At 35.3% G+C, this 14,925-nt stretch overlaps 3 protein-coding genes across 4 annotated transcripts; 1 reads left to right on the top strand and 2 right to left on the bottom strand.

Annotated features, from left to right (window-relative positions):
- The first annotated feature begins 1,911 nt into the window (after window positions 1-1,911).
- Window positions 1,912-6,837, top strand: LOC146911382 (PWWP domain-containing protein 1-like). The gene is made up of 2 exons (XM_085724584.1): window positions 1,912-3,045; window positions 3,937-6,837. Exons 1-2 carry the CDS (start codon window positions 2,115-2,117, stop codon window positions 6,375-6,377), a joined length of 3,372 nt encoding a protein of 1,123 aa, XP_085580710.1. The 5' UTR covers window positions 1,912-2,114; the 3' UTR covers window positions 6,378-6,837.
- Window positions 6,838-8,526: 1,689 nt separating this feature from the next.
- Window positions 8,527-13,632, bottom strand: DEG14 (Trypsin family protein with PDZ domain-containing protein). 2 transcript variants are annotated; one of them, XM_085724581.1, is made up of 11 exons: window positions 13,556-13,632; window positions 13,369-13,468; window positions 12,996-13,106; window positions 12,714-12,893; window positions 12,499-12,626; window positions 11,126-11,337; window positions 10,883-10,964; window positions 10,629-10,771; window positions 10,219-10,339; window positions 9,315-9,407; window positions 8,527-8,980 (listed from the first exon to the last, which is right to left on the bottom strand). In XM_085724581.1, the coding sequence occupies exons 1-11, from the start codon at window positions 13,568-13,570 to the stop codon at window positions 8,864-8,866; spliced, it is 1,302 nt and encodes a 433-aa protein (XP_085580707.1). In that variant the 5' UTR covers window positions 13,571-13,632; the 3' UTR covers window positions 8,527-8,863. The 2 variants fall into 2 exon arrangements, with proteins under 2 accessions (XP_085580707.1, XP_085580708.1); XM_085724582.1 differs by lacking the exon at window positions 12,996-13,106.
- A 257-nt stretch (window positions 13,633-13,889) lies between these two features.
- Window positions 13,890-14,671, bottom strand: HTA7 (histone H2A 7). The gene is made up of 2 exons (XM_085724583.1): window positions 14,361-14,671; window positions 13,890-14,276 (listed from the first exon to the last, which is right to left on the bottom strand). Exons 1-2 carry the CDS (start codon window positions 14,577-14,579, stop codon window positions 14,070-14,072), a joined length of 426 nt encoding a protein of 141 aa, XP_085580709.1. The 5' UTR covers window positions 14,580-14,671; the 3' UTR covers window positions 13,890-14,069.
- Between the last annotated feature and the right edge of the window lie 254 nt (window positions 14,672-14,925).

Genomic DNA, 14,925 nt, shown 5'->3' with positions numbered 1-14,925 from the left:
GTCCCTGAATGTAGACTTTGTTAGTCAATTTAGTCCCTGAATGCAAACTTCGTTAGTCAATTTAGTCCCTGAATCTAGACTTCGTTAGCCACTTTAGTCCCTGAAATTGACCATGCAGGGACTGTTTTGCAATTTCTCTTCATTCAGGGACTAAAGTGACGAATCCTCTCCCATTCAGGGACTAAAGTGACTAATTCGGGCACAAACACCATAATAAAAAAAATTAAATGATAAATAAATTAGTCACATCATTAAAGCAATTGATCTTTAAAAAAAAATGTGTATGTGTCCTTAAACTTTTTACATTTGGGTTTGTCCCCAAGTAAGTATTTCTCGATGAACCAATTGATTATAAAAAGGTTTTAATATTGTAAATGAAGATTAACTTTGTATACATTGTTAGAGTAAAGATAGTTTACACTATCATTCGACCATAAATAATTATCATATCATTGAAATTCTTCAAAATTATACTCCCTCCATTTCACAATAATTTTGTTTCACTTTACTTGTCACTTTCAAGTTTCAATGCAACATTAATTATTGGTTTATCAATAATACACTTACCTATTTATTGTAGAGAGAAATAATAGAATGAAATAATAAATGAGTAAAGGGTATTATGAAAAAATCACAAAGAATTTCATCAAAAATGACAACATTTATTTGATTCTTTGGTATGTGTAATTTCTTCAAAATGGACAAGTATTGTGAAACGGATGGAGTATGAAAAATACTAATTTGTGCCCTTAAGACATAAGTTAATGAACCAATGATAGAAATAGTTTATTGAAATGTGTGCATCCTTATTTATTAATTTTGTTAGGTCTACAGCAATTTAACCTAATATTTTCCCGCTCATTTGTTGTATTAGGTTAGCAGTAATTTAACCTAACAAATTTCATTTAAAAAAATGCATCGCACCAATTTCAATCATATCCCCTTGCCTTTTTTTTGTACACTTATTTAATACTAAAAAAATGCATCGCACCAATTTCATTCCTATCATGTTGGCTATATACTTATTCGTATGTCAATCCCTTTACAATACACTTGTGCGGAGCACGTGTTAAATATCTAGTTTCATTTAATCTTTAATTTTTTAATGAAGTGAATGCACAAAATTTTAGAAAATATTTATTTTTTTGGGTTTCTTAACATGTGTCCCTAAGAACACAGGTTAGCATTTACCCAAATTATATATGTAAGGATGCATTTTGTTACACCGAAACATTGTATGAATTTTTTTTTTTGGTCAAGTAGCCTAATGGCTAGAACTCACACAATTAATTGTGGAGAAGTGGAGTGTTTGGGGTTCGAACCCCGGCCTCAGCTGCATACATTACTGCACCTCCACTTGACACCTATCGTTAATGAAAAACGTTTCGTCTCACCGTGACCTCTGCATATAAAATGCAATATCCCTACCAACTGAGCTAAGTTCACCAATAACATAAAATATAATATCACTACCAACTGAGCTAAGCTCACATGATAACATTGTATGAAAATTAATCTCTTTTAATAAATGAACTCAACTTACTCAAATTATTTAGAGCAATGATATATGTACATCTATCTAATGACAACTTTGTTAACAATCATGATTTTCTTTCTTCTAATTGGTCAAAAACAATGAAGAGAGAAAAAGGAAGAGAGAGGATAAAAACAACATGTGAGTATGAGAGAGAAATGTGTCAAATGGTTGTCACAAAATGGTTGTACATATATCATTTCTCAATTATTTAAGATCAGATTTTTATTTACACACATTTTCCTTTTGCCAAAAAAAAAAGTCTCATTTTCCTAAAAATTTACAATCTCAAAACGTTCACCGCGCCTCCACGTATTAATTAATTTTTGTTTTTACCTCTCACCGAAATAAATAAACAAAAATTGACAACAAATATCAAAGTAGAAGAAGAAGAAGATGATGATGATGATGAATTAAACGCAATTCATCAGCATCGCGTGCGTGCGTGTGTTTGTTCGTTGCACTCATTCAGCTCTCATTTCTTCTCTTCTCATCTTCTGCGTTGTGCAACTGTAACAAACTCATTCTTCTTCTTCTTCTTCTCTATTTCCTTCGAAATTCGAATTCGAATACTCCAGTGATGAGCGACTCTTCTCGATTCCAATCACAACACGATAATTCTCCAGCTGGAGCTCCGGTGAGTAACCCTAACCCTAGGATTTCTCAAAATCAAACCTCCGAAGACGAACTTGCTCCTTCCTCCGAAGATTTTAGGGTTAGGGTTTCCTCCGACGATACATCCACCGTCGATACAGAGAAATTTCCCGGTTCCGATAAAAAATCTCTGTTAATGGAATTCGATGAATACGTAGCTTCAGAGAGAAACACCGAACCAGAAACCGAAACGGATCTAGGTTATGGTTTTGAAGTTGGCGATTTAGTTTGGGGAAAAGTGAAATCTCATCCATGGTGGCCGGGGCATATATACAATCAAGCATTTGCATCACCTTCTGTTCGTCGCGCGAGAAGAGAAGGTCATGTATTGGTTGCTTTCTTCGGTGATAGTAGTTACGGTTGGTTTGAACCAGCGGAGCTTATTCCTTTCGAAGCCAATTTTGCGGAGAAATCTCAGCAGACGTATTCGAGAACATTTGTGAAAGCGGTGGAAGAAGCTGTTGATGAAGCTAGTAGAAGGCGAGGTCTTGGATTGGCTTGTAAGTGTAGAAACCCTGATAATTTTAGGGCTACGAAAGTTCAAGGTTATTATTCGGTTGATGTGAATGATTATGAACCTGATGGGTTTTATTCTGAGAATCAGATTAAGAAGGCTAGGGATAGTTTTAATCCAATTGAAACTCTTGATTTTGTTAGAGATTTGGCTTTTGCTCCTCTTGATGGGGAGCATGGAAGTATTGATTTTGTTCAGAATAAGGCTACGGTTTATGCTTATCGGAAAGCGGTGTTTGAGCAATATGATGAGACTTATGCTCAGGCTTTTGGAGTACAGCGGTCGCGCCCTTCTCGGCCTCAGAATGTGCCCCTCAATCAGCCTGCAAGACAGCCTCCTAAAGGTATACCGCCCTTCCTTAATTTCCTGGTGGAAGTACTGAATTATTTAGTTTTTGTTAGGGTTTTATTGTAGAATTAGCTGTAGTATTTAAATATTTCTTTCTGCGGTGGAGTGATGTATAGTGTAAATGGAGAATAGATTGACGCAATACAAATAAGATACTTGTTGTTATGTTTATTTATTAGTGGAGATATTTCCCTATCCGGGACTTGTTCACCTGACTGCTGGACTGTATTTTTGTATTTCAGTACCTTCGTTTTTGAGCAATTTGATTGATGACTAAATCTTTGTAGATCCATGGCTAATTTCCCATGGATTATAAAGCAGTTGAGGGGATAAAAATATGCATGTATTATGACTTAATACATGTCCTTAGATATTTAAGCTAGATCTGAAGTTAAATTACAAGTGTTTATACATAGTTTGACTCTAAATTTTGTTTTGAAATTTTCTGGTTGATATTCTGGAGATATGATAACATCAAAAAAAAAAATTGAATCATTGTGATTTTTATGCTCAGTACCATTAATAGTTCTTGATAGGTATCAACATGAGGGAAACAAATTGGTTTGGTAATGAAAAAATTGAGGCGCATCAATGGCCTGCAATATGAAGACAGGTCTATTAAGAATGTGTTGGGGAAAGTTAAGTAGCAGTCATTGATGAGAATATGACAGACAATAGGCTGGTCTATTTGCATTTTATAAGCTTGTGTTAATTTAAACATAAATAAGTTCACATTTTAAGCTTTTGTAATTTATCCCCGCACTTCTATAGATATGTTAATCTTCTTTTTTTAATGAATAACGATCTTACTGTTGTTTCTCAATCTACTCAAAAGCAGCTGCGTATGTTAATGCTACTTTTTCCCCCTTTTTTTTTTTGTATTCAGCTCCTTTGAGTGGTCCGTTGGTTATAGCCGAAACTCTGGGTGGTGGGAAAAGCGCTACCAAATCTGTTAAATTTAAGGAGAATTCAAAAAAGGATAGGTACCTTTTTAAACGGAGAGATGATCCAAGTGACTCTTCCCAATTAACATACAAGGAGGAGATACCCGATGCAGCTGAGCGTTATTTATTTCAGAATAGGGCTCCACCTGTGCCTGTGATGCCTCGCAGTTTAGAAAATCATGCTGACTCAGGGTTTGTTAGTCATGATGGTGCAACTTCAACTTCAGATGCCAAAGAAGCTTCAATTGGTCAGGCTGAAGCAGCAAGCAGTGGTCTTACACCCCAAGCCACCAACTTAGATGCAAAACCTCATCTTGAAAAGGGGAAGATTGCCTACTCTGAAGAAACGACCCATAGCTTTGAACAGGATAATATTTCAAGTAGATCTGATTTGTCTGGGGAGTTACCATTACAAAGCACTGTTGATGAGACATCTCAATCATCCCATCTGGAGAGTAAAAGTTATGAGAATGTTAAACATGACAGGACTGCAAAACAGTTGGACCCATGCGAAGATATTAAGCAATCAGAGCAAGAACTTCTGACTGTTGCTGATGGAGGAAAAGACACACATCAAGTTAAGGGCGAAATTAGTTTACCAGTTGAAGCAAAGCATCACAAAATTAGTGTAGAGAAGAAGATAAAAGGTCACAAGCGACCTGCAGCTGACTTGGACTCTTCTGTTATTGAGGAGAGAAAGAAAAAAAAGAAAAAAAATCTAAACTTACAGCGGACGTCGGACCAACCGGAGAAGCATTCTGCTCCTGGAAAATCTGTACACTTGTCAGGAAATTTACCAGCAAAACCTGTCTTAACCAGTTTGCCTCCTAGAGAAGGTATTCCATCAGAACAAATGCAGGTAGATTTTGCTGCCCATAATTTACTGCCCATGGATACCTTAGGAGATGTTAATTTAGAAGTGCCACAACTTTTGGGTGATTTGCAAGCTCTTGCTTTGAATCCTTTCCATGGCATTGAAAGAAAGATCCCTGTAGGTGTTCGCCAATTCTTCTTGCAGTTTAGATCTCTTGTTTACCAAAAAAGCTTAGCATCATCTCCACCAACTGAGAATGAAGCTCCAGAAGTTCGTGTTACCAAATCTACTGCTGATGTTAAGATATCTGACAATCCTAATGATCATGTCAGAGCTTCCCCGCTTGTGAAACCTGTAAAACATGTTCGTCCAAATGATCCTGCAAAAGCTGGGCGGAAAAGGGGGCCTTCTGATCGCCAAGAAGAAATTGCAGCAAAGAGGTTGAAGAAAATCAAAGATATAAAGGCACTAGCTGCTGATAAGACAGCTGCCAATCAGAAAACTTCTGAATCTCGGCGTGAAGATAAGGCAGCTTCCAGTCAGAAAACTTTCGAAGCTCGGCGAGAAGATAAGGCAGCCTCCAGTCAGAAAACTTCTGAATCTCGGCGAGAAGATGGTAAAGAACCTGTGTCCCAAGTTCCATCCAAGTTTGTGAAAGCAGACTCGGCCAGAAAAATGGACCGTCCATCTAAGACAGTCCAGCCGACCACACTGGTGATCAAGTTTCCTCCCCAAACATCACTTCCATCTGTGGCAGAACTGAAGGCCAGGTTTGCTCGCTTTGGACCAATGGATCAATCGGGTTTCCGCATATTTTGGAAGTCATCAACTTGTCGCGTTGTTTTCTTGTACAAGAGTGATGCACAAGCTGCATATAAATTTTCTGTAGGAAACCCATCCTTATTTGGTACCACAGGTGTGACTTACTTACTTCGGGAAATTGGGGATTCTGCATCTGAAGCTACAAAGGTTAGGGGTGATGATGGGGTCAATGAAACACCTCGGGTCAAGGATCCTGCAGTAGCTCAGAAACAGACATCAGTTTCATCCCAGAAACCTATTCTTCCACAGCCAACGATCCAGCTCAAGTCCATCTTGAAGAAATCTACTGGTGATGAGTCAGGTCAGGGTACCGGTAATGGAAGTAGTAGTAAAGGAAACTCACGTGTAAAATTCATGTTAGTTGGGGAAGAAAGTAATAGGGGGGAGCCATTAATGGTGGGTAATAAAAACAACAATGCTAATTTGTCCGATGCCGGTGCACCTTCGGTTGCAATGGATTTTATTAGTAAGAACATTCAAAAGGTCACAACTACTACTTCTTCACAACCACCTTTGTTGCCCACTCCTCCTCAGTTTTTAAAAACCCCACAACATAATTTGCGTAATCCTGAATTGGCAATGACATCCAGAAACAATCCCAATTTTAATAGCACAACAACTGCGTCATCAGCCACTGTAACGTCGGTTGATATATCACATCAAATGATAACCCTTTTAACGAGGTGCAGTGATGTTGTGACTGACCTGACGGGTTTATTAGGCTATGTGCCATACCATCCACTTTGACAAATGTGCTCAAAACTCGTTACATGATAGATCCTTTCCCACATACAAGAATTTGCCATTTGGATGTTTTGGATGACTTGCTACGGAAATGCAATTTTGAAGAGGGCGCGTCTAATATTTGAGGCCTAGAACAGTACAATAGTGGTTTTAAGTTGAAGTTTTTTGGGCTCCGAGATGTAAATGCACTCTCATATTGTTGACAGTGGCATATACTATGTTGACAGTGGCATATACTATTGTAAGCAAGCTAGCTAGCTACCTTTCCTTTTTCGTTGTTCTTATTTACTGAAAGCACTTTGTTTGAGATGGGAGCACTCGTCCTATGGTTTTACTTTTACCAACACCAACGAGACATCGTTGCACAAATATAGTTATGTACTTGCCTTGTCTAAGTGTGTCAATGACATTGCTTCTAGGTGTTGACAATGTTAGCGAGATTGAAAATTTAATACTTTCATAATTGGTATAAGTTTTTTTTAAAAAAATATTTTTGGTTATTATGGTTTTGAAAACGTAATTTGTCCTCCTTCATAAAAAAAGTTTTTATCCATATTTTTAGTTTTTTTTTTATTATTATTCTCATAACCAAATGTGGGAATTGTATATTTTCAAGATCCTTTCAAATAAAAAACAGAAATCAAATAATTTTAATACTCCATCAAGTAATGTTTTTCATGTGGTAATAAGTACCGTTTATTTTATTTACTCTAGAATGAATTTTTTTTTTTTGTTGAAGAAATTTACTCTAGAATGATTAAAAAATAAATAAATAGAGTAAACAATATTTTAACCATGCCGCAAATTATCCTTAAAATAAAATTAATGGTAGTAACTTATTAGCCAAATGGGAGCAACATTTTTCAGGATGTGATGTTCCTTCATCGTGACTCTTAGTTTTTAAGCATATAAAAAAGAAAGTCTTTGAGATGATTTGAAATTTTAACAATTTAAATGTTTCAATTCTTTTCATTCTTTTTTTTTTTTTGTTGCTTAGATGGAGTAATTGTTGGACTAAAGTTGGATAAATGGTTGAAAATGAAAAGTTATTTTTTTTTTTTTTTTTAGAAATGATAATTGTTCAACTATTTTGTGACGACTTTTGCGACAATTTTCTCTCTCATACTGATATTATTATTTTTTTCTTTTTCTCTCTATTTGTTTTGGTTTCCGTGTCAAAACATAATTTTCTTTGTAAATTTATGGTTGTCTCAAAAGTTGTTCAAATAAAACACCCTTTTTTTGGGCAAAATCTGAATTTTTTAAAGTCAATGTACCTATCTATAAATTTTAAAAATGAAAATTATGGAATTAATCTCCAAAAAAAAGAATAAATAAATGAATGAATAGAGACTTATGTACAAATTTCAACATATATGAGGACCAGTATCCAAAATTTGAAAAAAAGTTATAGGATTAAATTGCGATTCCCATTTTATAAGGTTAAGAAGGAAATTTGTTTATTTTTTATTTCTAAGTGGGTAATTGAAATTTCTTATATTTAACGTAACCAGAATATCTCATAGAATTGTTTCATTTTAAATTTCTCCCAATATGCTATCCAAACAAAATAATGTAAAAAAAAAATTGAATGGAAACAAAATAATCTATATTGAAAAATTTAAAACATATGCGTTTCTTTTTCATAAACACACTCTTAAATTTTCATACGTCCCATACACATAAATTCTCCATTTCTAGGCTTCCAAAATTATATTTAGAAGTTTATACTTTATTAAACTAAATGGAAAAGTTGCCGTTAGAATTAGTTTCTTAGATGAGAGATATTATTGGATTGTTGTTTAAAACGGAGGAATTTTATGGAAACTGCATTTACCCTACATTATAGGTAGATTAATTTTTCCTCATTCGTTCTAACTTCTTATCTCTTAACTTTAAATTGTTTGAGCCCCCATCCCGCCCTTTACTCTCATATATAAACTTAAAAACTTCATTTTCTTTATTTGACTCTAATTTTTTTTTTCAATTTTTCCGATTTGCAAACAAAGTCTGATTTTTCCGGTTTGCCTTTTGTGACTGGAGACGGTCTTCAAACCTTTCCGATTTGCCTATTGTGTTCGATAACCACAAACCACAGAGAGGGTATTAACGCGGCAAAGGAGGTCCTAGACAATGATTAACAAAGGAGAAATAATAACAACATAACAACTATAAATTAATTCTTAACATTTATCCATATATATTTTCTTTTGCAAAAAAATAAAAAAATAAAAACTAATGACTAAAGTGAACGGGTTGAGATCCTCTCCATTTAGGGCCCTTGGCGTTGAAGGAGTGAACGGGAGGAAGAGGGAGAAAAATTTAGTGTTGATGGTGTACAACAAAGCTGGTAGAACCTTTATTTTTTGGTCAAGTTGGTAGAGCCAGAGGTTAATACACCAAATATATCACTTGTTCACATTAGAACTTGTCATCAATGAAACAAGGCAACTTTTTTTCTATTTTTTTATGTAATTTGAAACAGTCTCCTACAAGCTGAGATTGGATTCCTCCGGAATCACAGTTAAAGTCGCAAACTTATCATTCGCTCTTTTAACTACAACCTTCATGGGCACCCCAACTTTGTCCACCATCATTTCAATAACCTGCAACAATTTTACATCTATGTGAGAATATATAAATAATCAAACGCATCAATCATAATGAAGAATAATCTCACGGTCGATTTTTTTTACTGTCTGTGGAGATAGATTTCTACATTATGCACGACTCGAAGATATGAAATTACATTATATGTTACATTATTTATTAAGTTACTGCCCTAAAGATTAGTATAAGTTTGGACTTCAAGTTTTAGTGCACAAACTTACAATCCAATTGTTTTGCTCCCCAGATCATTTTATTTTATCTTAGTAACATAACTAGAATAAAAATTAAAATGATAATATCAAATTAATAGCAAATAACATATGTCAATACCTCCTTCATGCTTTCCACGGGCTTTCCATCAAATTCAATGACAACATCACCAGGACGGAACCCAGCACGATCACCAGGGGACCCAGGAGTTACCTAGTCAAAAACGTTTAAATTTCCTTGTTACAAACACATTATTTCAAGCATCATAAAGCTTGCCTCGCATTTGAGCAACACAATGCATATTATGGCAGAGGAGATAAGTTACATACTGAGAATAATCACATTGAATAAACTAAATTACACAACATATTATCAAAAAAAAAATTACACAAAACATAAGCGGAATGGCATATTTTTCTACACTAATGTTGTCTAATCAGAAAGAGGATTAAGGGGACCGTTGTTATTGTTATAAAAAAATGCTTCCTGCTACACGTAACTATCACAATTAGATAGGATAGATAAAAGCAGTTAGTTACTGTTTGTATTTTGTTTTTTACATAAGAGTTCCATCTTCTCTTTGATTTGTAATATTCACTATTTGTTCTTAATAATGTAATCTTATTTCAGACTCGTCTTTGTCTTCCTCTTTGTTTTTGTGTTCACTTTGATCTATCAACAAGATGAGGAATATTTTCAGAATAATTTTCTAGGATTCTCACTTTAATAGGGTATCAGAGCCCTATCCAAGTATGATAGTAACAAGTATGTAGAAGTTTGAACCGCCCATGGCTTCACTAACATAATAAGCTAAGCTAGTTATTAGCCAAAGCATAGCAAAAGAAAGCAGATAAATTTTAAACTAAATCTCTTCATTATTATCACTAACCAACTTTGCAAACAACTTTGAAACATATTTGTCTTATAAAAGCAGAACATGATTCCATGAAGATACTGTCCTGTGAATCTAGATTCTGAAAAATTACATAAATAGCATCTAAAGATCGATTAATTGGGAACATACCATTGGTACAAGAATGCCCTTATTGACATTAGGGAATGAAGCATCTTTCTTTTTAAGCTGCTCAATAATCATCTCATTTAGATCAAGCATTCTTAGTCCAAGCCATGGCCGTATCACTCTCCTGAAAAGAAAAAAAGTTTACTGCATTAACACTCAACTTAGCACAGCCTAACTACTCAAGTATTAACCACATAAAAGTATGTCAATCAAAATTGTTTATGCGGATCATAATATATCCATAAAAGGTGAAAATTGTAAGAGTTTGCCTAATTAAACTTTCTGCTTGGAGAGTAAGATATCTTTTCAGATTGTCACATATAAACGGCAAGCTAACAATATTTTACGACAGTTAACATAGTGCTTTCAAATGAATATGCAATAAAATAAAACAGATAAAACCAGAAACATACCCACTTTTCTTGAAATGCTCTATAATTTTACACACAGAGTCGATTGGTACGGAAAAACCCAACCCATCAGCAGCCAACACTTTCATGATGTTCACTCCAACAATTTCTCCATCCATATTGACAAGTGGCCCTCCAGAATTTCCCTGTGCCAAACAAGCAGATAACATGCAAGTTAATATTTGATCTGTACACCAAATCCATATTCCATATCTACTTGGGTAGTTTATGCGGGAAAAGGAAGACATCTCACATACCACATTAATTGCACAATCTGTTTGTAAATACTCTCTGGGCGAGCCACTAAATCCCAAATCACTGCTTTTACGGTCAACGCAACTATGCCAAAAATCATACAATACATGAACATATTAATCCAAAAGACATTTAAAAAATCAGTACTTGTTAAATCTAACATTGAAATGGTATAATTTAAAGTAAAAGAAAATAGGTTAAAACCAGGAGACATCTTTTACAGCCAGAAAGTTTTATCTTCGCACCTTACAATACCAGCAGTGACAGTATTCTGAAGGGAATGCGGACAACCCATGGCTATTACCCAATCCCCGGGACGAAGCCTAGTTGAAGAACCAAGCTTTGCTTCCGGAAGTGGGGTTTCAGAATTTATCTTCACAACAGCAATATCTGAATGCATGTCAGCATTCACCACTTTCCCCTCAAATGTCCTTCCATCTTGCAAAGTGACTTCAATCTGTAGTACAAAAGATGTTCTAGATATAAATCTGATGTCTTCATTTCACGAGGTAAACAAATAAAGATTAGTAAAATAAAATGATTAAATATACAACACAACAGCTTGCAAATGATTGAGTCTTAAATGATTTTCAGGTATATATACTTCAGTGAGACGTAACAATTCATGTTAAGAACATTGAGAACCAATTGATCCGGCAAGCAAGCTACTATACAAGGCCTACAACATAAGAATATCAAGAACCAATTGTTCTGGCAAGCAAGCTACTATAAAAGCCTACAGCTAAATGAGCTACTATACAAGGCCTACAGCATGATAAACTATCATACATACTTGTAATGAGCTTATGTATGGGACTGAAAACTCGACAGCAAAAAGGCAAAATGAGGATGTGAAGAAAGATAAAGGGTCATAGAAGACAAGATTAGAGAGAAAATTGCGGTAGCTCCCATTATAAAAAGTGAATGTGGAAAGGAAGGAGGATAATTCAATTGTTAGAGTGATAGGAAGTTCAACTGTTAGAGTGAAAGAAAGTTCAACTGTTAAAGTAAAAGGAAGACTAACATAAACTCAAAGTCCAACGTTAGCAGGGATTTAGATGTAAGAAATATATCTTGAATTGTGGTGTATACTAACTAGTTATGGCACCGTCTTATTCTAACTCATGTAGTTGACCTCACCTAAAGGTTTGGTTGTTACAGTTGTTGTTGTAATGCTGATGTATTTGTGCAAAACTAAGGTATGCCAGAATTCACAGAATCGTCGTTTTCATTCAGTTCTGTAGGTAAAAAAAATTGAATTTATTAAGCAATGCCCTATTTTGTTGGGAATGGATCAATGAATTTCCAAATCATGACTCAGAAAGTACTGCTTAACCCATCAGATCTTAAGCCACCCTAGCTTTGAGTCATACAAAGCCACAGACCAAGCAAGAACAGTAGCACTTCAAACAGATATCTATAAGCAAAAAATCATATAACTGTAGCTTGATACTGGCTGCATGTCAATGCAAACGAAACATGCTTTTGGGAAACATCCAATTGTACTCTTCTACCACATTTACATCACAGAGAACTTTAACAAATTTAACATCACTTTTTTTCAACTTTCAAGACAGTGTACATATTTGGAAAGACAATCCCTTTCTTGAACACAAACCTTCCCTTTGGATGAACCTTTTGTGCCATGAAAATCAACGACAACATGGGCACATGTCAAGATTGTACCATCTTTGTTAATGATTGTTCCAGAGCCAATACTCTTCCCTGTAGCAAAACCATAGAAATCTACAAAGCCAATACTCCAAACCATCAGCATAATCTCAAAAGAGACAAAAATTGAAACGATTCATTCAGATGAAAAGGTAGAAAAACCTTGTGGAATCGAAATATTAACAACAGCAGGACCAACTTTAGCAGCAGCATTTGCAATAGTGTCTCTACCAAAAGTATCCTTAGATGGCTTTGATTCATCATTAACACCCCCAGAAGATTCCTTAGACATGTCCGAAGAAGGAACAGGGCTAACTCTATAAGAAGACAGCGCGAGAATCCCTACAAATTTTCAGTTCTAAATGTAACACATACATCTAAACATGCATGGTTATTAGTATTATTATTATTATTATAAAAGTTCAAACCAGAAAGAGGACAAACCATGTTGGTCGAAAGACGACAAATGTGGACGTAACAAATCAAACGGGGTTGCCAATGTCAACCATGATATATCTTGCAATGGCAAAGGAATCCGCACACGTACGAACGTTCCTAAATTTGAAGCCATGTTAGATGAATTGATTATTTTAAAAATGATTTCCTTTGTATGCATCGTCAATATTACACGAGCAACTGATCATAATTGATGAATTACAATAACTATTTGACATTAATCATATGCATCTTGAAATTGAGTCTACAAATGAATCGTGATCGATTGATATTTCATCAAAATTAATCCAATTGAAAAGCATGCCATTAACTTTATTTCAAGATTATAAACTATGAAAAGAAGATTTAGTTAATTGCTCACTGGAATTAGTGTGGTTATCGGAACAGAGTAGAGTTGAACCAACAGCAACGATACCCACAGCTCCAACGGCAGAGCTTCTGTTCAAACGCAGAAGTTTACTCTGTCACGCATTTCATCCCCCAAAATCAGAGAGATTCTTCAAATATTACGAAAAACAAACGCTAAAGAAGAAAGAATTAACAATTACCAGGAAATAACTCATGATAGATGACAACGCCAAAATTCTACACTCTTCAACGCAAAATCAAGCGAAACCACTGTCACAACCTTTTCAGTGTTCAAAACCCCCAACAAAAAAGTACGGTCATCGAAATGGGCTCAATATAACCCACGGCCCAATAAGAATTCTCATTTGTCTTGATAAAAAAGTTACCGCGTAATTGGTTGGATAAATACACCTCGACACAGTTATTTATCAAAACCGTTCATTAATTCTAAATAAACCAGATTGTTAACTGCGTTTCGTAAAAATAACTGCAAGTAAATCGCTGGAAAACGTAAATAAGGCGAGAGAGGAAAAATGTCTAAAAATTAAGATAACTTCATTCATATTTAACAAACCACTACATTTATCATCCAACGAAATAGTTAGATCTAAATGAAATTAAAAACAAATTACATCTAAAGTTGAAGCCATGTAAATGCACTTCAATAAAAAAAAAAAAAAACTAATTAAAAGTAAGATTATACAATTGAAAAATTTATTTCTTAGTAGTTTTCTCCGCAGCAACGGTTTTCTTTGGCAACAACACAGGGTTAATATTTGGCAAAACTCCACCACTAGCAATTGTCACACCTTGAAGCAATTTTCCTAATTCATCATCGTTCCTCACAGCAAGGCACACGTGTCTAGGGTTAATTCTGTTCTTCTTGTTATCTCTTGCAGCATTCCCAGCCAATTCAAGAACCTACATTACATCACATACCAAAACATTAATTAATTACAAAAACCGATTAATTATGAATTTCGCTTTGAAATATACGGAAAATACCTCGGCAGCGAGATATTCGAGAACGGCGGCGAGGTAGATCGGAGCACCAGTGCCAACACGCTGAGAATAGCGACCTTTCTTCATGAACCTAGCTATACGACCAACGGGGAATTGAAGACCGGCTTTGGAGGATTTTGAAACGGCTTTCTTCCTTTCGCCGCCTTTTCTTCCACCGGCACCTTTGGTGGTTGTAGTTGTTGTGGTGGTGGTGGAATCCATTGTTTTTTCTTTTCTTTTTTTTTTTTGCGATCCGAAAATGGAGGGAATGAGTAAAATAGGAATGTGAAATTGGAATTTGGATGAAGTGTGATAAAGATTGCAAAGGCGCGAGGTGTTAAATACTGATTGAAATGCCAATTGTTTGTTATTGCGTTTGAATCTCAGGTTTAATCGGACGGTGAAGATTGTGTCACGTTAGCGATCCGTGGCTTTTTGCATTGTGGTTTCGTTCATCGTGCGGTCGTGTAGTGTGCCAAGCTGGCGATCCGTGTGCTTGCCTTTTCGTCCAATCATGTTATTTCTTCGTTAGATAGTGGAGGAAGGAAGTTATACTTATAGTAGTAGC

The sequence above is a fragment of the Medicago sativa genome, chromosome 7 (assembly GCF_051527215.1).
Source record: "Medicago sativa cultivar Bolivia chromosome 7, Bolivia_mono, whole genome shotgun sequence".
NCBI classification, from domain to species: domain Eukaryota; kingdom Viridiplantae; phylum Streptophyta; class Magnoliopsida; order Fabales; family Fabaceae; genus Medicago; species Medicago sativa.
The sequence above is the reverse complement of the archived record's forward strand: the minus strand, read 5'-3'. Positions and strand labels throughout refer to the sequence as shown.